This window comes from Myotis yumanensis, unplaced genomic scaffold, assembly GCF_028538775.1.
Source record: "Myotis yumanensis isolate MYYU_CA2020_CCGP unplaced genomic scaffold, mMyoYum1.0.hap1 SCAF_2, whole genome shotgun sequence".
In the NCBI taxonomy this organism is placed as follows: domain Eukaryota; kingdom Metazoa; phylum Chordata; class Mammalia; order Chiroptera; family Vespertilionidae; genus Myotis; species Myotis yumanensis.
The window spans coordinates 207,534,371-207,560,477 of record NW_027223753.1 but is presented as its reverse complement, the minus strand read 5'-3'; the positions used below and the strand labels follow the sequence as shown (position 1 = coordinate 207,560,477).

At 47.0% G+C, this 26,107-nt stretch overlaps 2 protein-coding genes across 6 annotated transcripts in view; one reads left to right on the top strand and one right to left on the bottom strand.

Moving 5' to 3' along the window:
• Positions 1–201: 201 nt before the first annotated feature.
• PCNT (pericentrin) overlaps positions 202–26,107 on the top strand; it is a 90,733-nt gene continuing 64,827 nt past the window's right edge. For 4 of the 5 annotated variants that reach the window (XM_070407027.1, XM_070407026.1, XM_070407025.1 and 1 more), the window contains exons 1-14: positions 202–355; positions 3,597–3,800; positions 8,001–8,096; positions 9,654–9,782; positions 10,192–10,447; positions 13,045–13,100; positions 14,277–14,451; positions 15,012–15,148; positions 16,563–16,674; positions 18,410–18,653; positions 19,846–19,933; positions 21,762–21,891; positions 22,841–23,049; positions 25,226–25,692. In XM_070407027.1, the coding sequence (XP_070263128.1) occupies positions 299–355; positions 3,597–3,800; positions 8,001–8,096; positions 9,654–9,782; positions 10,192–10,447; positions 13,045–13,100; positions 14,277–14,451; positions 15,012–15,148; positions 16,563–16,674; positions 18,410–18,653; positions 19,846–19,933; positions 21,762–21,891; positions 22,841–23,049; positions 25,226–25,692 (2,360 nt within the window). In that variant the 5' untranslated portion in view covers positions 202–298. The remainder of the gene's footprint in view (positions 356–3,596; positions 3,801–8,000; positions 8,097–9,653; positions 9,783–10,191; positions 10,448–13,044; positions 13,101–14,276; positions 14,452–15,011; positions 15,149–16,562; positions 16,675–18,409; positions 18,654–19,845; positions 19,934–21,761; positions 21,892–22,840; positions 23,050–25,225; positions 25,693–26,107) is intronic. The other variant, XM_070407024.1, reaches the window with a different exon arrangement.
• LOC139004455 (MICOS complex subunit MIC27-like) lies at positions 5,531–6,194 on the bottom strand. The gene is given in 3 exon segments (XM_070407340.1): positions 5,531–5,784; positions 5,787–5,952; positions 6,186–6,194. Coding segments are annotated over 3 exon segments (429 nt in total).

Sequence of the window (26,107 nt, the reverse complement as noted above, 5' to 3'; positions counted from 1 at the left end):
GGTCGAGGCCACCGCGCTCCACTGATTGGGGCGTTACCGCGCCAATCGGTGGTCCGCAAGCGGCAGGGGCGGAGCTCCACGCCTGCCGCGCCATTCTGAGCGCGCGTGCGCGAGGGCAGGAATGTGACCCCTGATTGGCGGCGAAGCCGGCCCGGAGAGGGGCGGGCTCACGTCTGCGTGACAGTTGTCGCGGGGGAGGGAGAGCCCGGGCGAGGGGGAGGGAGTGTAAATAGAGCGAAGGCAGCGCCGCGTCGGCTCCGTCACCTCCCGGGAGGCCCGCGAGGAGGCCTGGAGGGAGATGGAAGAAGATGAACAGGAGCAGCGGCGAAGAAAGGTGGAGGCCGGAAGAGCGAAGGTAAATGATAGCGCCGACTCCTCCCGCTACCCTGGTGTGGCCTCCTAAGGGAGGACTCCAGGGCCCGCCACCAACCCAGCCAGGAGCGGACGCGGTCAGGCGGAGGCTGCCGCCGCACTCTTGCCCTCTCCGTCCACTCGGACGGTAGCCACCTCCTGGCCGCCGCCATCTTGAATCCGCCGCCCTCTGCCCGACCCCGCCCCTGCCGCGGGGCCACCAATCAGCGGCGGGGGACGCTTGGCGTCTCTCTGAGAGGCCGAGCGCAGGGCACGCCGGGACTCGAGGGGCGGTGCGGGTGGGTGGGTGGGGTCTCTGCCCGGCCCCCCTCCCGCGTTTCCCGGGAGCCTGGCGTGGCCCACGGTCCTTCTCGGATTCGCGGTGTAGTCTCCGCCAGGTCTCGAGACGCCCTAACGGGCAGGAGTGGCTTAGAAACGCGCCGCGTCCCTCACTGCCCACCCACAGCCGGACCCCAACAGAAAGTGGAGGGCTGGCGGGTAGTGAAGGGAAGGGCGCTCTCACCGCATCGCGTGTCCTCATGCTCCTGGACAGCCAATGTGTGGCTCCCCTGCACACCTGTGCACAGCTGCACCTGTTGCGGCTCCACCTCGCCACGGCTCAGGCTTCCTGGAGGACTTCTAGGACCTGTGACTTCTTGCAGTCGTGGGAGACACAGGCTCGTTTCCTAGGGCTCAAGGCTGCTTCCGTCCTTTTAAAACTACATGCAGGTTTTCTTTCTTTTTTTTTAAAATATATTTTTATTGATTTTTTACAGAGAGGAAGGGAGAGAGATAGAGAGTCAGAAACATCGATGAGAGAGAAACATCGATCAGCTGCCTCCTGCACATCCCCCACTGGGGATGTGCCCGCAACCCAGGTACGTGCCCTTGACCGGAATCGAACCCGGGACCCTTCAGGCCGCAGGCTGACGCTCTATCCACTGAGCCAAACTGGTTTCGGCTGCAGGTTTTCATTTTACTTGGAATTCTGCAGTATTATTTAAATATAAAAAGGTTTCTGTTTGGTGTTCCAGGAGACCTTTTACATTGTGGAATACTACTTCCCGCTGACCTACTGTTTATTCCTGGGGCCCAGAAGTTCCTGTTCTTTTTTGTTTTTTTAAATATATTTTTATTGATTTAAGAGAGAAAGGGAGAGGGAGAGAGAGAGAGAGAAACATCAATGAGAGAGAACCATTGATCCGCTGCCCCCTGCACGCCCCCTACTGGGGATCAAGCCCGCAACCCGGACATGTGCCCTTGACCCGAATCCAACCTGGGACCCTTCAGTTCTCATGCTGACACTCTATCCACTGAGCCAAACCAGCTACGCCAGAAGCTGGTGTTCTTGCTTCCTTGCTGTTTGGGCCCAGGTGGACGGTCTTGAGCAGATGAAGTTGATGGAGGTGCCTGGAGCGCCCACAATGCTGGATTCCTAGAGAAGCTACAGACATCCTGCCGAGCCTCCTGGGGCAGTGCTGTATCCTAGGGTTGTGGATGATGCCCAAGTGAACGCACTGGTCCTGGATTCATGTGTTTCCAGGCTTGCATTTATTACTTCCCTTCTGCCAAGGTTTTCACAGAAATGCCTTCTGGTACTCACTGTTTTGGGGGCATGTTGTGGGGATTACAGCGCATGCTGAATAGAGCTGGGCTCCAGAGTTAGAGTGGAGCAGGCTTGGGCATGTTGGCTGTGACTCCGGCCCCACCCCATTCTGGCTGTTGGAAGTGACCTGCTCTGTCAGGAATGAAGGACTGAGAGCCTGTACAGTGCCAGCTAGTAGTAAGGAGAGCCACATGAAGTTGCTGTGTTCGAGGTTAGATATGGCCAAACCGTGGGGATTTCATATGGGCTAGATAGTAGGAGGTATTCATTGTTAGTTCCTTCCCTTGAGGAAACCACAGGGCCACTACATTAAAGAAACCATTCAGAGCACAGTGATTGGTGTGAGGCTGTGACAGGGACAGCAGTGTCTAATGGCAGGATGACAGGCATAGGACAGAGTGGCCCAATTCAGGCTTCCTGTGAAGGTGAAACTACTGACTAGGATTTGAATAGGGAGATCTGTGGCCTCTTTTTTGCTCCCTTTGCTTGTGCCTGTCACACACAGGAGATGAAAGTGAGCCTAAGTTTTAACATTATTCCTGAGCTTGCCATGGTTTGCAGATGTGAGTACTAGTAAATGTGCTTGAAGGAGCATTGAGGGTGGTGATTAAGCTCATCTGGAGAAGAAACAATACGCCTCTTGTTGGGCAAACAGGCCAGAAACAAGGACTGTGATGCAGGAAGGCAATTTGGATGGAGTGTGGCATAAAACAAATGAATTAAAATGAAATTAAATAGATGAGGCTGGTTCTGAAGGCATTGTCTGTCCTTGACAGACAGCTTTTCTCACATGAATGGCTTGTGTAATTTCCTGTGTCCATGGACTTGTGGACAAACATTTGTTAAATGTATTTGCTTTTATGACCACAGTTGTCATTTGAAGGAACAGATGTCCCCCTGTGAAAAACTGATGTTAGATCTTATACTTTTTGAATAAGGTGTTAGTGGGAGAGGGTGTGTGAGCAGAGTCTGAAACCCCCAGACTTGAGGGACAGAATGAGCTGGGTTGTGCCTTAGGATGGGCGACATTCTGTGGAGTCCCTGGTGCTTTGGTGAGCTGTGTCATGAAAACTAGAACATCTGATTTCATAAAGGAGGATGTTAGATTGACCTGGCTTAATTAATTATTTGCTATTTCTGTACCTGGTTTCAGAATCCATGGCTAGAAAATTTTGGCTAGGCTATATATTTTCTTGATTGGGGGGAAAATGGGGGCAGAAGGGAGAGATTTAGCTTTTACATGGTTTTAAACCTTAACATGCCTTGATTGAGCTATCAGTTTTTTAAATAGATGTACTTTTTAAAATATTATTTTTCTGTAAATTTCCAGTGGCTAGAAAAGCTATTCTGTCACTCGGCTGTCTTGCTTTCTTTTGTCTGTATACAGGCATAATTAACAGTCTTCAATCTAGACTCTTTGGATATAATTCTGAGCTTAGATCCTGGCATCATAGGTATTAATGAAGGCAGTGTGTGGGGGACAGAGATCTGTTGGTTAACGTGAATCTGGCGAGGTGTGGCCAAGTGGACTGAGCCAGCCCCAGAGCCTCATGTTCCCCACAAGCCTGCTGACTTTGTGGTTGTGTTACATTTTTCTCACTTACCTTTGTCTTTACTACTTCTCTACATTTTTGCACAGCTTGCTCACTTCCGACAGAGAAAAACAAAAGGTGACTGTGTGCATTCGAAGAAAAAGACGGCGAAGAGGAAGAGCTCGACTGTCGATGCGCCTGTCCAGGAGGAGAGTCCGGTAGCCAACGAGGACAGTGGATTCCTGGGAGGAGGGGACGTTTGCAAAGCCACCTCATGCAGTGACACCCCTGATGGGGCAGCAGCAGCTCAGGTAAATTTCCTCAGCATTATGTTTTTATATTTTGCTCATCTTTTAGTTATTGTTAGCGTAACTTACAAAAGGTGGTCTTCGGTTTGTTTTTGCCTCTCAAATGTAGGGAAAGAGGGTTTTATTTTAGTTTACAAAAAGGGAGAGTATATTTTTGTGGTTTTGCTCCTAATGTTTTATCTTTGTATGATTGTGAGAAATTTTGGATTGACTGTTTGAAGGCAGTGCCAGTATTGGTGCTTGCTTTGGTGATGGAAGTTTTATAAGTATGAGTTCATCGGGTGTGGCTGTGTGCATCATCCCCTCTAACAGGTGTTTTCTTTGGATAGTTAAACTATAATACTCCTTCACCTACTTTCAAATCCACCTACTTGTCATTCTTTGTCCTTTCCCTTCTTGCCGAACGTGGGAAGAGGAGGGAAGGGGGTGAAGGTGTGGAAATGTGGTATTGCTGGAGGAGGCACCATATTCTGTTGCTCAAGGTCCTGAGAGCTGCAAAGGTCAGGTGTAGCAGGTGAGTGGAAGTGGGCTTGGGCATTGAGAGTACTGAGGATGCTGGCCTTGAGTGGCTTCCCTAGGGCCTCCCGATCAACCATAAGTGGGCTCTCCTTGGAGCTTCTTCCTGTGTGCCTTATAAATAAGGGGCCTTGAACTGTGAGTATTCCCTACTGTGTGCAACAGGGCAGGTGCAGATTTAGGTGTTTGCTAGAATGAGCTGGAAAACTGGCAGCTGAGGGCAGAATTTGACTCAAAATAATGATGTATCTGGCATGCCTTATGGCAGCGGTTCTCAACCTGTGGGTCACGACCCCTTTGGCAGTCGAACGACCCTTTCACAGGGGTCGCCTAAGACCATCCTGCATATCAGATATTTACATTACGATACATAACAGTAGCAACATTACAGTTATGAAGTAGCAACGAAAATAATTTTATGGTTGGGTCACAACATGAGGAATTGTATTTAAAGGGCCAGAAGGTTGAGAACCACTGCCTTATTGGAAAAAATGATTATCACCTATACCAGCTACAAATACACTACCTACAAATCTGGAATTTTGCTTCTTTTTTACAGCAGCATAGTATTCCATTGTGTAGATGTACCACAGTTTTCTAATCCATTCATCTGCTAATGGGCACTTAGGCTGTTTCCAAATCTTAGCTATGGTGAATTGTGCTGCTATGAACATATGGGTGCATATATCCTTTCTGATTGGTGTTTCTGATTTCTTGGGATATATGCCTAGAAGTAGTAGTACTGGGTCAAATGGGAGTTCCATTTTTAATTTTTTGAGGAAACGCCATACTGTTTTCCACAGTGGCTGACCCAGTCTGCATTCTCACCAGCAGTGCAAAAGGGTTCCTTTTTCTCCTCATCCTCTCCAGCACTTGTTGTTTGTTGACTTGTTGATGATACCCATTTTGACAGGTGTGAGATGGTACTTCATTGTTGTTTTGATTTGCATCTCTTGGATGATTAGTGACTTTGAGCATGTTTTCATATGTCTCTTGGCCTTCTGTAGGTCCTCTTTCGAAAAGTGTCTATTTAGGTTCTTTGCCCATTTTTTGATTGGATTGTTTATTTTCCTTTTGTTACATTCCCGGTAAATTTTGGAGATTAAACCCTTATCAGAGATAACATTGGTAAATATGGTCTCCCATGCAGTGGGCTTTCTTGTTGTTTTGTTGATGGTTTCTTTTGCTGTGCAGAAGCTTTTTATTTATTTTTATTTTTAAAATATTTTTTTATTGATTTTCTGACTTGTAGCATATGCCTTTTTCCCAGTTACCTTTGCAATTATTACGGACTGAACTGGGTAACAAACAGTTGCTCCTAAAGTGACCAGTCCCAATGGATAAGCAATTTTCTTAAATCCAGAACCTTTTCTTGCTGAAACCAACCCTGCTAATCCTGAAACTGTAATCACTCCAATTTTCGGAAGAAAATCTCGTGGTGGATTCTTCAGATAAACATATGCATCTTTTCAAATTGAACTGTATCCATTATCCCATTTTTCACAAAGACATAAATACCCTTGCACCAGCCAATATAACCACCAGTTGTAGTGCGGATGGAGGCAAAGCCCATTTGTAAATTACCAGGCTGCTCTTCAACATATTTAGATTGAAAGGGTGGTGAAGTATATAGGGGGAACTGTATTCCTCTTTATGTGAACTGTCTTTCTTTTCTGGCTGTTTTCTACATTTTTCTTTTAATTTTTCAGCAGTGTGGAAATGATGTGTACAGGGACATGGGATGTGTCTATGTGTATGGTATTAATTCTACTTGAGGTTCTTTCCACTTTTTAGAGCTCTGACTTGAAATGTGTCATTATTTTTGGAAAATTCTTTGTCTTTGTTTCTTCAAATATTTCTTCTGTCCCTTACGGCCACCATCTGTGATCCTGTCACACCCACCTTTTTAGATGGAGAGCCCCTCGATACCTCTTAATCTCTAGTTTCTGACTAATTACATCAGGCAAAGACTCAAAGCTTCCAGAGAACACCTCTGCCTATAGACTGATAGGATTCCGACTTGAATTGCCCCCCAAGCAATCCTCCTCAGGTGTGGTGAGAGTTTTTCAACAGTGTGGGGCAGTTGCTTCTGCCTGGAGACTAATTTTTTTAATTCTCTTAAGTAACCTCAGGGCATGGTGTTTTCCATAGGGTGTTTCAACTGTCTTCCCCCAAGCAAGGCAAATGTCTATGTGGGAAAGATGTCCTCTGCTGAATGAGGAAATGACTCAGCCCAGGAAACTTGGGGTGTCTGCCTTCTGAGCTCTATCCCCTAAGACCCCAGTCCTGGCTTCTACTCTCACAGCTCCAGTCCACTTCACCCTCCCTCTGCCAGAGCACAAGGTGGGTGGCTCCATAGGGAATTTTGTGCATTGGCTCTTTAAGAGAGTGTCTGAATTTTTAGCTGTCACTCCCTGGCAGACAGCACCCCGCTGCTTTTCACAGCCAGATGTTATGTGGGTACCCTTCTCAGTTTTGATGCTTTCTGCTGAGGGGCCCAACATGGGAATTAGATCCCAGAGTTCTCAGTGGCAACCTCCCACAGCTGAGATATCTCTCCAGGACTTCAGTTGCTGTCAGTGGGCACCCAGCCAGCCCTTTTGCACCTCTGCCCCTCCTACCAGTCTCTATGCCAGTGGTTCTCAACCTTCCTAATTCCTCGACCCTTTAATACAGTTCCTCATGTTGTGGTGCCCCCCAATCATAAAATTATTTCGTTGCTACTTCATAACTGTAATTTTGCTACTGTTATGTATCGTAATGTAAATATCTGATATGAGGGATGTATTTTCATCATTACAAATTGAACATAATTAAAGCATAGTGATTAATCACAAAAACAATATGTAATTATATATGTGTTTTCCGATGGTCTTAGGCGACCCCTGTGAAAGGGTCGTTCGACCCCCAAAGGGGTCGCGACCCACAGGTTGAGAATCACTGCTCTATGCAGTCTCCACTTTCAGTCTTTGGGTATTAGGGTTTTCTCCTGTGAGTTTTCTGTTGATTATTCAGGAAGTTTTTCTGTATTTTAGTTGTAATTCCAATTTATTCCTGGGAGCATGTCCATGCAGCATCCACTTATTCTGCTGCCATTTTTAATCCTCCAAGAAGTCTTATTTTAAATGAAAAGTTTTATATTTTTTCTAAAATTATGTCTTATAATTTTTGGGAAAAATGTTCATAACCAAGTTATTATTTAATGGACTTATTATTTAAATAAATAAATTAATATTTTTAAACAGTTTTCTGGTTTTTTATCTTCATTTACTATTTCTACAAATTATTAAGGGAAAATTCTATGTAAAAAGGGGAGATCTTGAAGATAAAATATTTGTACTTATATAAAATTAAGAGCTTGGAAATTAAAATTAAGTTCATGGGTCTGAAAGACTAGAATTTGTTGAGAAACTAAAATTTAGTAATTTAGGTGTCAAGTACACAGTGAAAATATTTAAAGAAGCAAAATTCATAAGAAAGAGGGGCAGCAGCAGCATTAGGTAAATGAGTTGCATAAAAAGTATTGAGACCTGAGAATGGTTTAGGAGGAGAGTGCAGATTCTGAACAGGTTGGGGTGGGGTCAGTATGGCTGGCAGGCAGAGGGGCTGAGAGGGCCTGAGGCTGCAGCCCTGGTGGTGGTCATGGTCATTAGAGTAACTGCTCTTCTCTGGCCCTTCCCCTCTTAGCTGGAGAACCCTGATGGAGCAAGTACAGAGGACTCAGAGCAGCCCTGGCAGAAGCTGGATGGGGACGGTTCAGAACAGCCTGGGGTCCTCACAAAGGTATGCATCTTCAGGGTTCTCTTGTTAAGGTGTGTTCCCTGTCAGAGGACTTCTCCCTGTTGTAGAAACCTAAATCAGAGAGAGAACTCAGTCTTTTAAGAACCTTCTCTCTCAAAGTGGAAACTGGGGCACAGAGGCTTGAGGCAGAGCTGCCCCTGCAGGACTCAGTTCCTTTTTAAAAAAAAAAATGTATTTTTATTGATTTCAGAGAGGAAGGGAGAGGGAGAGAGAGAAACATTAATGATGAGAGAGAATCATTGATTGGCTGCCTCCTGCACGGCCCCTACTGGGGATTGAGCTGCAACCCAGGCATGTGCCCTTGACCGGAATCGAACCCAGGACCCTTCAATCCACAGGCTGATGCTCTATCCCAGGGGTCCTCAAACTACGGCCCGCGGGCCACATGCAAATACAAATATTGTATTTGTTCCCGTTTTGTTTTTTTACTTCAAAATAGGATGTGCAGTGTGCATAGGAATTTGTTCATAGTTTTTTTTTTAAACTATAGTCCGGTCCTCCAACGGTCTGAGGGACAGTGAACTGGCCCCCTGTTTAAAAAATTTGAGGACCCCTGCTCTATCCACTGAGCCAAACCGGCTAGGGCAGGTCTCAGGTCCTTAATGCTGCCCCCGCATGGAAGGTCTCTCCAGACTTTCTGGTTGAGCCCAATTCGGCCCTCCTTGTGACCATTGGCCTTTTCTCCTAGATGTTGAAGAGAGAAGTTCATCTTTCATGCATGGAGAATAGCAATAACATACTGATGTTTTCCCTCAGAGTGCTTCCCTTGTCTCACATGGTCAGCTGTGTGTATCCGGTCTCCACCATGGCCCTATGAGGCAGTGTTGGACTCAGAGTGTGTCGGGAGGGTGGGCTTGCGATCAGTCTTAATGTCCCAGTTTCTGCCACAATGATCGAGGGGTACACAGGCTCTGCTCACCCAATAATAATACCTGCAGCCTCTGTTTGAGGTTTAAACCTTATACTAAGCTACTCCAACAGGTTGTATATTCTTTTATGATTATTTTTATTGAGATGTAATTTGCATAACATAAAATTCACCATTTTTAGTGACTTTTATTACATTCAGTAGCTTGTGAATCCATCACAGTTAATTCCAGAACATTTTTGTTACCCCAAAAGGAAACCTTTCCCCATTATCCATCACTCCCTACTTCTTCCCCCAGCCCTTGGCAACCAACAGTCTACTTTCTGTCTGTGGATTGCCTGTTCTGGACTTTTCCTGCAAATGGACCTGTGAGTGTGTCTGGCTTTTTTTACTGAATGTGTTTCTCAATTTATCAGTGATGTAATGTGTCCTACATTACTACTTTTTGTGGCTGGTGACATCCCGTGTGTGGGTGCACCGCATTTGTTTATGAGGTCGTCCATCAGTGGACACTGAGTTGCTTTCACCTTTTGGCGGTTGTGAATAGTGTTGCTGCGAACACTCATGGGCATGTTTTAACGAGGATGTATGTTTTCCGTTCTCTCTGGTATAGCATTGTTATTTTTTGTGACTGAATTCTCTGGGTCACATCTCTTGCTCTCTTTCCTCAGGAGTGTGAACAAGAATGTAAACCTGAAATTGCTGAACTGATGAGCCGGCATGAAGACGAGACTGACAGGAAGCAGTGGTCAATGGTGCGGCTGTCCGCAGAGATGCAGCAGGTACAGCTGCAGACCCAGGTGACTCAGATGCTGTCACTCAGACCAGGACCCAGTGGGTTTGGGATCTGGGAGGTTGGCAGGTAGGTGAGATTTGTCACAGTGGATGGATGTGCACTGCAGGCTTACTGTCTACTCTTCTGGTTTGTTTTGTTTTCACATCTTATGCGGAGCCACTGAAAATAGAGGAACACACTTGGGCATCTGGTGGCAGCAATTTGGGTCAGGTGCCAGGAACACACACATTGCACAGCCCGTACTTCCCTATCAGTGATCAGTCATACTCCTTATACACAGCGTTGTTGGGCACTGAGGGACAAGAAGCCCTGGTCAGTCAGGAACATCCGACTCCCCTGAGCAGCTGTCCAACCACATCTTAAGCTAGCGCTGCTTCCCCAGTGCCACCGCAGCACCGCCTCTCTCCTTGCAGCCAGTGCCGCCCCTGGAGCTGGAGGCATTGCGCTTGAGTCTGAGCAACATGCACACTGCTCAGCTGGAGCTGACGCAGGCCAACCTGCAGAGGGAGAAGGAGACGGCACTGATGGAATTGCGGGACATGCTTAATGGCCGGCATGCCCAGGAGCTGGCCCTGCTGCAGAACCGCCAGCTGCTGGAGCTGGAGCTTGTTAGGGAGCAGCATGCACGTGAGCGGGAGGAGGCGGCACTGCGGTGCAGCCGTGAGACAGGTATGTGTGTGTGGGCAGGCATGGGCTTTCATTTATGGTATTTGGGGAAGCAGGTGGCCCCATCAGAGGCGCCTCCAAGGTGAGATATTCATGCTCTGATCTTCCTGTCCATGTGGGAGCTGTGTGGTGTGTCCCATGTGTGGGCACCTGTCCTTGACCATCGCTGGGCCCTTGTTTACCTCCTGGCTGGTGGTTGTGCGTCCAGCTCTGCATATCCTTATCCTGCTCTCTGTCCCCTTGTCTCTTTCCAGTTCTTCAACGGGCTTCTGTTAAGTTTTGAAATGATGTCGTTGGAGGTGTTTTGCTTACATGTTTGAGGTTTCTACATCCGCATCGTTGATAGGACTGTGTCTGTGGCCATGTTTTATCCAGCCCTACCAGATGCTCCTGAACACAGACTCCCTCATCCTATAGACTCTTCTGTGCCCAGTGGGGTCCCGGTGCTCCTGATGGGCAGCCCAGGAGCCTCTTTATCTCCTGATTCTCTAGCCTAGACTGAGCTTATGTCTAAAATATACTTTTGTGTTCTAATTTTAATTTTTTTTGTTAGTCACACTTTTTGTAAACGTGTTTTAAATAATAGCTTTACTGAGCAGTAATTCTCATACCACACAATTCACCAATTTAAAGTGTACATGTCGGTGGCTTTGAGTTATGCAGACGTCATTACTGTCTGCGATTAGAATATTTGTCACCCAAAAAGGAATCCCACATTCCTGGCAGCCATCCCACTTTCCTGCTGGTATGAGCACCTGATTATCTGCCCTTTTGCTGGGTTTTTCATTTGGAATGAAAAAGCAGCATGCTGGCTCCAGGTGTGTTGAGAAGTCCTTTTCTTCCTGGGTCTTTTCTCAGGTTCCTTTTTATTTTTTTTATTTATTTTTTATTTTTTTATTTTTTCTCAGGTTCCTTTTTAAATATATTTTTTAATTGATTTCAGAGAGGAAGGGAGAGGGAGAGAGAGAGAGAGAAACATCAATGATTAGAGAGAATCATGGATTGGCTGCCCCCTGCATACCCCCTACTGGGGATCGAGCCCACAACCTGTGTATGTTCCCTGACCGGGAATTGAACTGTGACCTCCTAGTTCCTAGTCTATGCTCAACCACCGAGCCACACGGGCCGGGCTCTTCTCAGGTTCTTGTAGTCCTGTCTCTGTGTCTTCTCAGCGGTTCTCAACCTGTGGGTCGCGACCCCTTTGGCGGTCAAACGACCCTTTCACAGGGGTCGCCTAAGACCATCCTGCATATCAGATATTTACATTACGATTCATAACAGTAGCAACATTACAGTTATGAAGTAGCAACGAAAATAATTTTATGGTTGGGTCACAACATGAGGAACTGTATTTAAAGGGCCAGAAGGTTGAGAACCACTGATCTAGATTCAAGCAAATGCAAACACCTCATTTTACTCCCATATGTATGTATATGTATATGGAAATAAAATGATATATTTATAGTGTGTATATATATATATATATATATATATATATATAATGATACACATATGTGTGTGTGTGTATAATATCCCTGTGTATGTATGTATGTATATGTATTTTTTTAGTGATTTTTCTTTTTTTTCCATTTCCTTTTATAAATATCTTTTTATTGATTTGAGAGAGGGACAGACAGAGAGAGAGAGGGAAAGAAACATTGATGTGAGAGAGAAACATAAGGTTGCCTTCTGTATGCACCTCATCCAGGGATTGAACCCCCAACCTGGGCATGTGCCCTGCCAGGAATCGAACTGGCAGCTTCTTGGTGCATAGGATGACATTCAACCAACTAACTACACTGGCCAGGGTTTTAAAATACGAAACATGCTCTGCCTTAGGCCTCTCCCAAAGATGTTTTCTCTTCTTTTTCATGGTATCCAAGAGCAGGTCTATAAAGAGGCCGACATCTGACCTCTGTTTTGTGAGTTTCTGCCGTGACATGGCCTTCAGTGTGGCACCTGGCCCTTTGCCTTAATTCTGTACTTGCTCAGGCCACCCTCACGGTACACATATGGCACCCGCTCTCCCCAGTTCTACCCTGGCCCTTTCCTGAGGTTCCTGCCATCTCTACCTGGCACCCTGATCTCCAGGTGTGCACCCACATCTCCGTGCTAACTTGGCTGTGCCCATGGGTCTAGTCCCATCTCCCTCTTCCACCTCCCAGCACTTACTCCTCTTTTCTTGTGCTTCTTCCCTCTCAGGGTTGGGAGTTGTTGGGTCCTAGAACATCTTTATCTTTCTTCCAGCACCTAGCCTGGAATCTGGCTTGGTGCGGAGCAGACAGGTCCCATTACCAGAGAAAGAGTGGGTTCAAGGCTCTCAGTGACTATGCAGTCTGGAGCCAGCCTTGCCCGCTCATTTCAGACTGTCCTGCTGGGTGTAAATCTTGCACTCCTTGGTTTGGGCATGCATATGATTTGTTAATTAAACCAGACATCATCATACTCTTACTCCCTCACAGATGCTTCCTCTTCTGTTGACGCTGGTGGGTGCCCGTGGAGCAGCCAGCAAGAGCCAGGAGCCCCTTATCTTCTCGGTGTCAGATTGTGGAAAAACCTGAGGCTCAGTGATCTGACGACTTTTTATGTTTTTCTTGCAGCTGAGCTGAAGGAGAAGTTACAATCAGAAATGGAGAGAAATGTCCAGATAATAGAGGTATCTGTATTCTGTGTGTGCATGATTTCCCTTTTCTGCCCATCCCACCAGGTTGACCCCTCCACTCAAAATCCCCACAGAAATACCCCTCCCTCACCTTGATATTAAACAAACCCAGTCAGAGCTTTAGTGGTCTGTGTTGGTAGAAGTGTTTTGTGTTTTCTTTCAGAGGCAAAGCGGTCTTTTGTTTTTACAAGTTGATTTTGTCAGAACAATGTGTGTAACATGAGGCTCTTCCATCCCAAGTTTGGTTTTCTGAGTGGTTGCTGTGTCCTGGCCCTTGCTGTGCTTTGGACACAGACCTCTGTCCTCACGCAGGGAGGTGTGGACTGCGGCAGTTGAGATGTGGGCAGTGTGGGTTCTGGGACGCTGCAGGGAACCTCAGGGAAGAGCTGTGCCTCAAGGGCAAAGCAGTGAGTCATGGGTGTCTACCTTGCGTGCACCATGATTGGCTCTGTTCACAGTGCTGACCACATTGGCATGGCCATTACTGTCCTGCTGTTCCCATCTTACACCCCATTTTTTGAGACAGAGTTATGTTTTAAAGGATAACAGAATTAGCTCTTTTCTGAGGCAGTCTCTCACTGGAATTTCTGATTCTCGTAATATCTCCCCTTCTGAAAGCTACATTTGTGGAGGGGCCATTGGATCTGATGACGGCAGAAGAAATGGGTGACATCAGGGAACATGGGTGATGTTAGATGTGTGACATTGGGGCACGTGGGCATTTCTGTCTTGGTTGCTCTGGTCAGGCACTGGTGGAATATGGTTGTCCTGGGTTGGAGGCCTGTGCCCCAACCCCTACCCCCTAGGCTGGATAGTGGGGACTTGTTCCTCAGGGCACCTGGCACATAGCCTGGCTCTCCCACAGATGTTGTTAACATCATTGTAGCATCCTGCCCCCCAGGTCTTTGTGGGGGCAGACACATGAATCTCTGAGAGTGACCACACACCTGTGCTGTGTGTTCTGTTTCTGGGCAGGTGGGCCTTGTTTCTTTTCATTTGCAGTTTGCCTTGTGGATACTTTTGGTCCTGTACATTCAGATCTGGTTTCCTATGGTGACAGTCTGGTCTAGGCAGGGAGTGACTTCCTAGTTTTCAAACGTATGATTTAAAATTTTTTATGACAGGTAATCAATTATTGGTCATACTCTCCTTTTTCCTTATTTAAATTAGACCCTGAAGCAAGACTGGGAGTCTGAAAGAGATTTATGTTTAGAAAGCCTACGCAAAGAATTATCTGCAAAGCATCGGTCAGAATTGGAGAATTTACAAAGCCAGTTTAAGAAAGAATTGGCAGAACAGAAAACTGAGCTGGAGAAGATTTTTCAAGCCAAAAATCAGGCAGAATGTGAGTATTTAATTAAGATGAGCTGGTCTTACAGGGGACCAGATTTTCCTGTGAAATTCTGGAATAAACACCATGATTCACCAAATTTGTGGTGAATATGAACTGCTTATGTGTTCAAATGCCAGATAACAGTGCTTGTGACACCCCCAGCTGACAGAGGTGCAGGGCCGCCTCAGGATAGTCAGCTGTGGGGTCTCCCCTTGTTGACTACAAGTTCCCTAAACCTTCCTGAAACTTACTTTTCAGAGATAGTTTTTGCATGTTTCATTATTAAATTGCTACCCAAACAGTAGTATTGGGGTTGTTCATTTTTTATGGAGGTTGTTGCCTATCACCCGACCAGTCAGAACAGCTGTGTGCTGGTCAGCTGGCCTGTAGACCCCTCCCTCCCTCCTGAGGGGAGCAGCGGTGCTGAGAAGGGGCCTACAAGGAGCCTGGGGGCCTTGAGTGGGAGGTGGCCCTCCTAATGCTAACTGTCATTACTACTGCGACGGGCTGGCTAATGGTACTGCCGAGGAAGAAGATTGTGCTGTTGTAAACTGAGCATCTCTGCTCCTCAGTGTCCCTCCAGGCTCTGCAGGCTCAACATGATGCTGCTGTGAAGAAGCTCCAGGAAGACCTGCAGTCTGAGCGCTGCCGGCACGCGGAGGACCTGGACCTGAGAGTCAGAGAGAAGGAAAGAGAAAAACAGCTGGAGGTGGGCGATTATTTAATTACTTGGAAGGTTTAAGATGGAGATCGTTTCATATTCTGTTATTTGCTTAAGTACTAATTTAAGACAATTGTCAGTATTTGCTGGAGCTGGTAGGTGAGGTACAGAGTCTGTAAGGTTGATTTGACAGTTATATGTTCAGCCTTAGAAACAGATAATTCACATTCTTTACAAGTCCCCCTGAGATGCTTACAGACTTCAGGTAATAGGGGTGGAGGGCCATATGCTGTGACCACAATTCAATAAAGACATTTCTAAGAAAAGAGCAGAAACATTCCTGCTGCTTATGTGTTCAAAACTCTTTCCAATGAAACTGCATATCAGAATGGGGGCGATGTGGCCAGATCTACTGAGACCTGAAGTATTTTTGTCACCAAACCCAAGAAGCAAGCAATGCCCCCAAGCATTGGTTCAGGAAATTAAAAAGAAAGCAAGCCAGGGATGGAGTCAGTCATGGCCTGTACGTGGGTTTACAGATGAGGAGGGGGAGGAATCACGCCCAGGAGGAGCCTGTATCTCTGTCCCCTGCAGCTCTCACACCCACTCCCACCACCTCTCCTCCAGACTGAGGCCATGATGGCCAGGCAGAGCCAGGGCCGGGCTGGCGTACACATCACTTTCTTGATGAGAAAGAGATGACGGGAGGTTATCTTCTGTCCTGTGCCGTGGATGAGAAAAGGCTACAGGGGCCTCTGGGCCAGCGCTGCCCTCTCTCAGGCTGACTGAACATGCTGACCCTGAGCCTCCGTGCATAAGCAGGTTGGAGCTGTTCCCAGCTTTGTTGGTTCGTTCTCTCTCTCTCTCTGGCTGGCATATAGCACAGGTTTGGTGTGCTGGCTTTGTTCGCCCTAAAAGAAGCTGCTTTCCAGGAAGGCTGAACAAGAAATGCAGAGAAAACCCAAACATACCAAGGGATGAGGGAGGTCTGTGATCACTAATGAGAAGGAAAGGCCCCTGTGCAGAACACGTTAAAGTCGACAACAGGGGGGCCTCTTGGGAGATTGAGTCATGTGGTCAGTGCCACTTGGCAGCCTGGGAGGGAGCCTGTGCACCCTCCTCCTGGGGCCCAGTCCCTGAGCACCCACCCATTGGCTCTCCCCTGACTTAGAGGGCAAAGAGAAAGTCTCGTCCTTGGTCAGTGAGAAGTGGTGGTCTCTGCAGGGAAAAAGGCAAGGGCCTGAGCAGGTGATCTGTGAGAGAAATACCAGGCGCTCATAGGACTGCGATTGGGAAATGGCACCTTTAAACATGGGGACGATAGTTTTTCTCTGGTGCCGCCATTGCTGGTTTTCTCTAGGCTGGATGTTTGGGACTTGAGCTTTTACTCATGTGCTCTCTCATGCCTGTCAGTCTCGGGCTCACTCTCGGTCAGAGTCTCACTGTCGCCTTCCTTTTCTAGTTGGAGAACCTTCAAGCATCTTACGAAGAGCTGAAGGCTCACTCACAAGAGGAAGTCAGGCGCCTGTGGTCCCAGCTTGAGTCCACGAGGACTGACAGACAGGAACTGAGTGGTGAGGAGTTTCATGTTCAGGATTCAGAGTCTCAGAAGCTGAAGCTGTGGGTTTTTAATTGTGGGACCCTGAAATGAGGATGTAGCAATTGTAGCGAGTGCAAAGAGTGATTTGTGTACTTCCTGAAGATGGTGTGTGGAGTTTGCTTGTTGGTGGGAGCTTTGGTTTCATGCTAAGCAAGCTGCCTATTCATGAGTGTTTGCTTGTGTTGATGTCAGGCACCTGTTGAGTGTGCGTGCTTCTGTCTGGATTAGAAGCTGCTGGCATCTGGGGTCGCAGGTGTGCCTTCTCTGTGGATCCCATGAGCTCACCTGGTGTAGACTCCCATTGCCCCAACCTCTGTTGTTGAAGGGTGGTGATCCCGAGTCTCCAGGCCCGGTAACTGCAGCCACCATTACTGAGAGTAGCTCACCTGGGTCCCCTTACAGCAGCGGTTCTCAACCTGTGGGTCGCGACCCCTTTGGCGGTCAAACGACCCTTTCACAGGGGTCGCCTAAGACCATCCTGCATATCAGATATTTACATTACGATTCATTACAGTAGCAACGTTACAGTTATGAAGTAGCAACGAAAATAATTTTATGGTTGGGTCACAACATGAGGAACTGTTTTAAAGGGCCAGAAGGTTGAGAACCACTGCCTTACAGAATCATGTCAGAGCCGCCTCTGCTCCCTAGCAGCACCTTCAGATGGGGGAGGTCATGAGATACAATGGGGGAAACACAGATGTATGCTTTTCTGCTGCTAATCTCCAGAGTGAGCCTTTTAAACTAGTGATTGTCCTTACTGGGTGAGTGTTATTGGGAACAAAGACCGGAGTTAGGAGAAAGGATTAGAAACAGCCTGTCTGCTGCATGGTAGTGAATAAGACTGTGTCTCTGTCACCCCTCACCCTGTCAACCCATCACTCAAGTCTTTCCTTCTGGTCTGTGTGTCACTGATGGAGGCCACAGGTGGCACTGGTGGACTTAATGTGTACATGACTTCATGCATGCTTTCACACATGTGTTCTGGCTCTAGCATGTTTACTGGAAGTCTTTACCCTTGCATGTAAGGACATTCACAGGGAACACTGATTTTGAAATCTCTGGGATAATGAATTAGTTGTTATTTTATTTGAAAGCTGATTACTTATTGTTGACCAGCTGGCAGCCTTCTCTTGATCAAAACAACAGTGACACATTCTCTTCTGGTCTGTGTTACTGTTACCGTTAACAAAATATCACAGACTTGTTGGCTCAAAACCACTTCTTAGCTTGAAGATTTGTGGGTCAAAGGTCTCCGGCAGCATGGCTGGGCTTTCTGCCCAGGGTCACTCACAGCCGAAATTGAGTTGCTGGGCTATCCCTTGACCTGGCTCATTCAGGTATGGCAGAATCTAGTCCCTGTGGTTGTAGGACAGGTCCTGTGTTGCTGGCTGTCAGCCAACCACTTGAAGCTTCCAGAGGCTGCCCCTATTCCTCCTTGCGCAGCCCCTCCATCTTCAGAGTTCAGCAGCACATGGGATGCTTCTCACATGTTTAGTCTCTTTGGCTTCTCCCTCCAGCCTGAGAACACTGAGGTAGCCGGTCATCTCGCTGGGCACAGATCATCCTCCAGTGTCACATTAGCTAGTCACAGGTTCTGAGATTGGGGGCCTTTAGAATTCGGCCCCCTGTACCAGGAGCTTCAGTAGCTCCCGGTTTTTCCCAAGTGTTTCTGTTTAAGGTGATTGTGTAATTTCGTCTCATTAAAGACTTACGTGAGCAGCTCCTGGCTCGAGCATCTCACGTGGAAGAATTAGAACACCTGCAGCGAGACTTTGAGCAGCAGCAGCAACGGGAGAAAACTGAGCATGAGTCAGAACTGGAGCAGCTGAGACTTTACTTTGAAAAGAAATTGAGGGATGCTGAAAAAAATTACCAGGAAGACCTGACTCTGTTACAGCAGCGGCTGCAGGAGGTGAGGGAAGACTCTCTTCTGGAGTCTGCGGAGATCAGGTAAATAAATCAGTTTTTACCTTGAATATGTATTTGAAATATGGGAACCTTGAGCTAAACTGAAATCTAGTTTATGGGTGTGTGTTTTTTTTTGAGCTTCCCCTCAAACACCAAAGTACAATAAGTGTATATGTGTCATGAAAGTTGATTACAGCTGCCCTGACCTTACACTTGAGAGACATTGCCTTTCCCAAGGAAAAGGCACAAGAATTTGTCTCTCTGACAGTCTAGTTTTAATATTTCCAGTTTTTATCTTCCTTTATTCTTCAACTAGAGGCCCGGTGCACAAAAATTTGTGCACTTAGGGGGGTGTCCTTCAGCCCGGCCTGTGCCTTCTCGCAGTCCAGGACCCCTTGGGGGCTGTCCACGTGCCAGCTTGGCCCACTCCCCAGGGGAGCGGGCCTAAGCTGTCAGTCAGACATCCTTACCACTGCGGAGGAGGTGGGAGAGGCTCCTGTTACTGCTGTTGCGCTTGCAGCCATCAGCTGGGCTTGTGGCTGAGCGGAGCTCCCCCTGTGGGAGCACACTGACCACCAAGGGGTAGGTCCTACATTGAACATTTGCCCCCTGGTGGTCAGTGCATGTCATAGCGACCAGTTGTTCTGCCTTTAGGGTCAATTTGCATATTACCCTTTTATTATATAGGATAGGATACTATCCCTATATGTTTAAGCAAATCTTTAAATTTTTTATTTATTTTTATTAAATTTTGTGGGATGTTATTGGTTAATAAAATATAGGTTTCAGGTATACAATTCTATGATACATCGTCTATAAGTTGTATTGTGTATTCCACTCCTGAAATCTAATTTTGCTTGTGATTTTATGCCAATGGAGATGAATAGCCTGCTATTCTAGAAACACATTTTTATGTTTGGGACCCAAAACCAGAGAACATTAGAGCTAAGAGCTGAATCTGACTCACAGGACAGGCTGCAGATGATGTGCGGCTGGTGGAGGTGGGCTCAGGCAGTGGGGATCTGTGTTGCCTCAGGGTCCCTGTCACTAAAACACCAGCTGTGGTCACTGACACATATTTCAGTCAGTGGTGTCCTGTTCTTGATGCAAGTAGGCTTGTGATGGAAGGAGCAGGAAGGGTTTTCTTCTTTCATGTGGTCAGATCCCAGGGACGGAGCAGAGTTCGGATGTGAAAGTGCTATGTGTAAGGTTTTCAGGATGTATTTTCTCTTAGTTCATCCAGTGCGGTTTTAGAAGAGACTTCTGAAAAAGAAAGAAGAGACGACCTCGATCAGCTCAGCTTCCATCTGGAGCAGCATGAGGTGACAGGCCAGTTTTGTTTTATTGACGTACTAGTGACTCAGCACATGAAATCGTGCCAAACCCAGACCCGTGGGAAATAGCGCGAGACCCGGGACCCCAGACCCCGGATCTTGCTGTGCTGTGCATGCAGCCCTACCCACCCGCGTTCGCCGCGCACACACCTTCCTGGTGACTAGTCTTTGGTTGGTATAGCGTTAGGGCCACTGGGTTTTTATAATATAGATAATTGACATATAATATTGTATTAGTCCAAGGTGACAACGTAATGATGCGATATTTGTCCATATTGTGAAATGATCACCGCAGTAAGTCTAGTTAGCATCACTACACAGTTACAAATATTTTTTCTTGTGATGAGACCTTTTACGATTTATTGTCTGCAACTTTCTCCACAAGCCACCATGTTGTACAATATATCCCAGGACTTACTTATTAACTGGAATTTTGTACCTTTTGACCCACTTCATTCATTTCTCCCACCCACGCCCTATGGCAACCACCTATCTGTTCTCTGTATCCATGAGTTCAGTTGTTTTATCTTTTGTTTTGTTTTTTTTCAGATTCCACATACAAGGGAGATCATATCTTATTTGTCTTTCTCTGACTTGTTTTACTTATCATAATAGCCTCCAGATCCATCCAAGCTGTCACAAATGGCAAGATTTGATTCTTTTTTATGGCTGAATAATATTTACATATATATGTGCACTCATATATCACGTTTTCTTTATTCATCTATTGATAGCAACTTACGTTGCTTCCATATTTTGGCTACAGTAAAAAAACGCTGTAATGGACATAGGCGTGCATATATCTTTTCAAATTAGTGTTTTTATTATCCAGAAGTGGAATTGCTAGGTCATAGGCAGTTCCATTTTTAATTTTTTGAGGAAACTCCATGCTCTTTTCCATTGTGGCTGCACCAGTCTGCATTCCCATCAACGGTGCATGGGGGTTCCCTTTTTTCCACATCCTTGCCAACATTTGTTGTTTGTTAATTTATTGATGATAGCCATTCTGACAAACTCCTTCAATTTGTTCATCCAGTTTGGAACTTGGCCCTTTTGTGTGCTCAGTTGTCATAGGGGCAGGAATCTTGATATTTAGTTTGATGTCATTCCTCAGTGATTTTTTTAAGGAAAATGAGCTTACTAGTTGCATTATGAGGGGGAAAGGAAGTATGAAAGCATTGAGCCTGTCTCCTTGCCTGCCTGCTTTTCTTTTCTCCATAAGGATGCTTGGCTGGGCCTGTTGTCAGGGCTGCTAACAGCAGCAATCAGAGACTCTGCCCCCTCCTCTCCCCGAAACTCCTGAGCAGGCCCAGCACCAGACCTTGCACTGGCTCTAGATGGGAAAGTGCAGGGCAAGGAGAGCAGAGTCGGCTCAGGAATAAGTGGGTGCAGAAGCCTGGGAGCCCCATATCAGAGCAGGACCCCTTCAGCTGAGGCCCTGGCCTATGAGGCTGGTCAGGGAGGCTGAGTGGCCTGTGAAGGATGGGGGTGGGGGTGGGGGGGAACAGGTGAGGCTTGACCCTGGGAAGGGGAGGTAATGGCAGGGGGTCTGGTGGGCAGGGTCAGCCTGGCGCTCCTGTGGCTGGGGTCCTGTGTTGGCTCTATGAGCATGAGGAGGACTCCCTGACTGGGGGCCCCTCGCTTTAGCAGAGCCTGCCCTCCTCAGGGCCGCAGCCAGCTATTTCCCTCTGGACAGGATAGGCGGCACAAGAAGACTGCATGAGCCTGCATCGCTCATGGGGCATACCTGGGGGCAGTGACTAGGCCACCAGGCAGAGGCTCACTGAAACATTTCTTCTGTGTGACTTCCCCAAAGGAGGGCCTGTGCTTGCAAACTCAGTTAGAAGAAAGCCCACAGCACCAAGTGGCAGCCCAACAGGAGGCGGACCTTGTGGGGACCCCGGTGTTGGTACAGCCTGTGGGGCTCTTGGAAGAGCCCGACCCAGGTGGGTGTTCCTCAGCAGCCAAGGTGTGATTTGTGGGGAAGTTGGGAGCCTCGCCATGATTGACTGCCTGAGTCATCTGGGTATGCTCTCCCTTTACTCTGCAGTGCTGGTGGTCGGTTTGGGGTGTCCCCATACGGGTCCTAGAGTTCAGGGGTGGGGCAGGGCCCGGGTATGTCAACAGAGGGCCTGACTGTGTAGTCTCACCAGGGCTAACAGGAGGCTGTGGCAGCCAGGAGATGGCAGATGGAGGAGCTGTGGTTATCCCAGGGGTGTGGCAGATGGGAACAGGTAGTGGCCTTGCTGTGGTGAGAGTGGATGTAAGGCCAGACACAGATTCCAGAAGGGCTTGGGCAGCCCAGATGCCTGGTGTGCTAGCTTGGGACAGCCCTGGGGGTGGGCACTATTGTGTTCTGCATAGAACTCAGGAAGCGAGGCAGAGAGTCCCATATGAGGGTCTGGTGGGTTCAGAGTCCACTCTGGGTACTTTGGCATAAGTGCCCATCTTGGCTCAGGCTCCCTCAGAGCTTGTGGAGCAGAGAGGGGGCACGACCCTGACAGCCAAGGTCATGCCACACTTTTTTTTTTCACGCCACACTTGACATCTACTCCTCATGGTTCTCCTTCCTGCGTGAGAAGTGCTCCATGGTCACCATGCAGCACATTATGGTCATTGGGCATGATGGACACATCTGATTACAGTTACCTGCTACCCGACCTGAAGGAGCTGAGTGGGTGGCTGGGACAGGGTTTGTGCAGGCGCAGCATTGGGTATGGTTCTGCACATTGACTGCTGGGCCGCCAGTCGTGTCCACTCCTGACACCAAGTACACACAGGAGTTCTTAAAATCTGAATTTCTGTTGTCTGAGGCATCTGAATACAAGTGTCCTGTCTCTGTTACGTGGGTGTCCTCGTGGGTCATGCCTGTCTTTCCTGTCTCCTTCCTCGCAGAGCTTGCTTGCATGCATCTTCGGGGTGTGCAGGGCCCAGCCGTGGAGGTGGAGACCAAAGTGGCAACAACCTTGGGTATGGAAACGGAGGTTAAACTCTCAATGCTTCAAACAGAGCTCCAGGAAGAAATCAATCTGTTAAAAATAGAAAACCGAAATTTACACGAGAAGCTGCAGTGGGAAATCAGCCTGAAAGAGGACTTGGAGAAAGTGAGTTGTGAGTCCTTATGGCGAGGCATGACTGCCACTTCCACTGTGACCCTGTGGGAGCCGTGGCCTGGGCCAGAGGATGGATACGATGTCAGGCCACACATGTGCACGGTTAGGAGCGGGTTTGGTGTCTCCCTCAGTGGGAGTGAGCCTGCTCCCTAGCTGAGTCCAGAGCTCAGGGGCTGAGGGAGCAGCTGGGTGTCCTCAGAGGACGCAGGAAGGGGCTTGAGCCACAGCCAACTTGAAGTCTTGTCCCCAGTGCCTCCAGTGGAGGTGTCTCGAACCCCCAGGCTCTCCTGGGACCCTGAGTGATGAGCTTGCTGCTGCACTGTTGTGCAGGCTGATAAACACATAAACATAGACTCGCTGAGTTATTGAAGGGCCTCATTATACAGCAGCACAGTTTTATCACTTTGTAGAAATATTGTAATTAAGGTGACTAGAACTTTAAGTCTTTTCCACATGTGGAAACTAGTAATAAAATGGCAGCCCTCAGTGTAACCTTGTCAGTAACATCATGAAAAGGTAATGAACTACACACTCCAATTAAAAGGCAAAGTTTGTCAGAATGGATTTTTAAAATACCCAACTATATGCTGTCCATATGTATAACATAATAAATAAATACATGCTCTTTTCCTCCAACTACTCACATAGCTGCTAAAACCCTTGGCATCTGTACCTTTGGTCTTGTATGTTAATGAGAAGAATGATGGCTGGGGACCCCTGCATGGGTCATATTTTCTCTCTATTTTGTATATTAACTATTTTTGGATTGGGTCTTGGACATTGTGGAGAGTCTGGATTCTGTTATATTCCTCTGAAGAGTAATGATTCTGTGTTTCAGTAGCCAGTTAACCTGCCTAGATTCAGAGTCGCACACTCCTTCTCTGGACTGAAGTGTACTGCTCAGTTCATTTAGTTTTTGCCAGCTTGCCCTTGGAGTCTGCCCACACACATGGGGGTCAGGCAAGAACCTAAATTTAGGGCTTGGTTTATTCCAGATTTTGCTCTGGCTCTGTCCTAAATCACTTTCCTCTCTCACTTTCCATCCCCTCTGTTCAAGTAAGTAAGATTATGGAATTCCTGTGAGCACAGCACACACAGTAAATCACCTAGTGTAGTGGTTGGCAAACTGTGGCTCTTTGGCCCCTTGAGTGTGGCTCTTCCTAAGCCTTAGGAATACCCTAATTAAGTTAATAACAATGTACCTACCTTTATAGTTTAAGTTTAAAAAATTTGGCTCTCAAAAGAAATTTCAATCGTTGTACTGTTGATATTTGGCTCTGTTGACTAATGAGTTTGCCGACCACTGACCTAGTGCCATTTCTTTCAGATGCTCTCTGGGCCTTCAGGTAGTTTCTGACATTTTATCCAGAGTTTATAGTTGTGACCTCTGGGAAGTTTGGTCTCATTAGGACTTCTCAACCATCATCACAAGCAGGGCCCTAAACTTCATTTTTAAATAACTTTTAAATAAGGAGTGGAAGTCAGTCTTACATATCTGTTTTGATTTTGTTTACTTTCTTCTTTATTATGTTTAATAGTTTGTTGACCTTTTTTTTTTTAAAAAAACACACACCAGGATATTTGCCTCCCGCTTTCTGATTCATCCTCTGTTTCACAAGATACCTCATTTAAAAGTATTAGTTTTAGCTCATTAGCCTCTTGCTCAGGTTCCTGTATAGTATCCTGGAATATAAATTGTGCAAGTCCAAAGACTTGAACTCCTGACACTGTCTGCTGCTCTCATCTCCCTCAGACTTCTATTCTCCTTGCTGGTGGTGCTTCAGCTCTGTTAGGGGTCGAGTTGGCCTTTTTATCAACAGATGACCCGTTATATGTCAGATTTTTCCCTATTGCTGGTCTGGGTGCAACAGAGAAGGCCTTCAGCCCGTCTTTGGGTTCAGTTCAGTTAGTTTTTGTCCAGGCTTGCCAACTCCAAGACAGAGCTGTTGGTTCCATGCGGACACCTTTTATTTAAGCAAGTAGTTTAAGTTTGTTCCTTTTAGGTTTATTCTGTTCCCATCAACACACAAAGCAGTCCCATTGCTCTGCTCAGCACAGTGCCTATATGTTGTGGAAGCTTCTCTGTCTTCAGAGATGGATTTGATTTTTGCTGCCAATAATCTTTTCCTTTAACTTCTTTCCTCTTAAATAAAATCGTTATCTATAGGGAAAACATAATTTAGTTGAAGATCATCAGGAAGAACTGAGGAAAGCTAAGGAGCAGATTCAGCTAATGAAACAAGAACTCAAAGAAAAAGAAGCAGGGTGGAAAGATACAAGTGAAGCCCTAAAGAGAGAAGCTGAAGAGAAGTTAACCCTGATGCTCCTTGACCTGAGAGAACAGGCTGAATTGGAGAAACAGTCAATAATTAACGGGTTTGAGCTTCGAGAAATTGAAATGAGGCAACTCCAAGATCAGCAGGCTGCCCAGATCCTGGACTTGGAGGGGTCCCTGAAGGAGCAGCAGGGCCGCCTGAGGCAACTGGAGCTTGGCCTTGCTGGGGACGAGTCTCTGCAGAGCGGCCAGGAGCCGAGCAGTGGACTGGCCCTGGTGGACCAGGACCAAGACCTGGAGCTTGCTCCCCTGCATCTGAAGAAGGACTGTGCCCTTCAGCTGATGCTGGCCCAGAACAGGTGGGTGACATTCTTGTGGCAGTTTGTTAGTATGGTGCCATCTGCCAGGTTCCACGGGAGACCTGACCCAGGACACCTGGTAGAGGGTGGGAGGCGGATCTGGGAGGACGTTCTGTGGGCTCTCAGTGATGTCCTGAGTCCTGGACACTTGTTCTTCATCCTAAAATGACAACGGGACTTTTGGCTCTGTAAACAAGGTGTGCTGACATGTTATTTTTGTTCTGTTTGCACATTTTAAAATCTCAGCACAACTGTAGACCTAATTTATTATAAGGATATGTAGTTCATTCACATAAGTTTTCTGTGGTTTTTTTTAAACATATATAAAATTTTTTTTTTTTACTAAAATATATACATCTCCAGGTTTTAAATAGATTTAGAATGTGATTTGGTTCTTTTTCTGTAAACCTGGCCT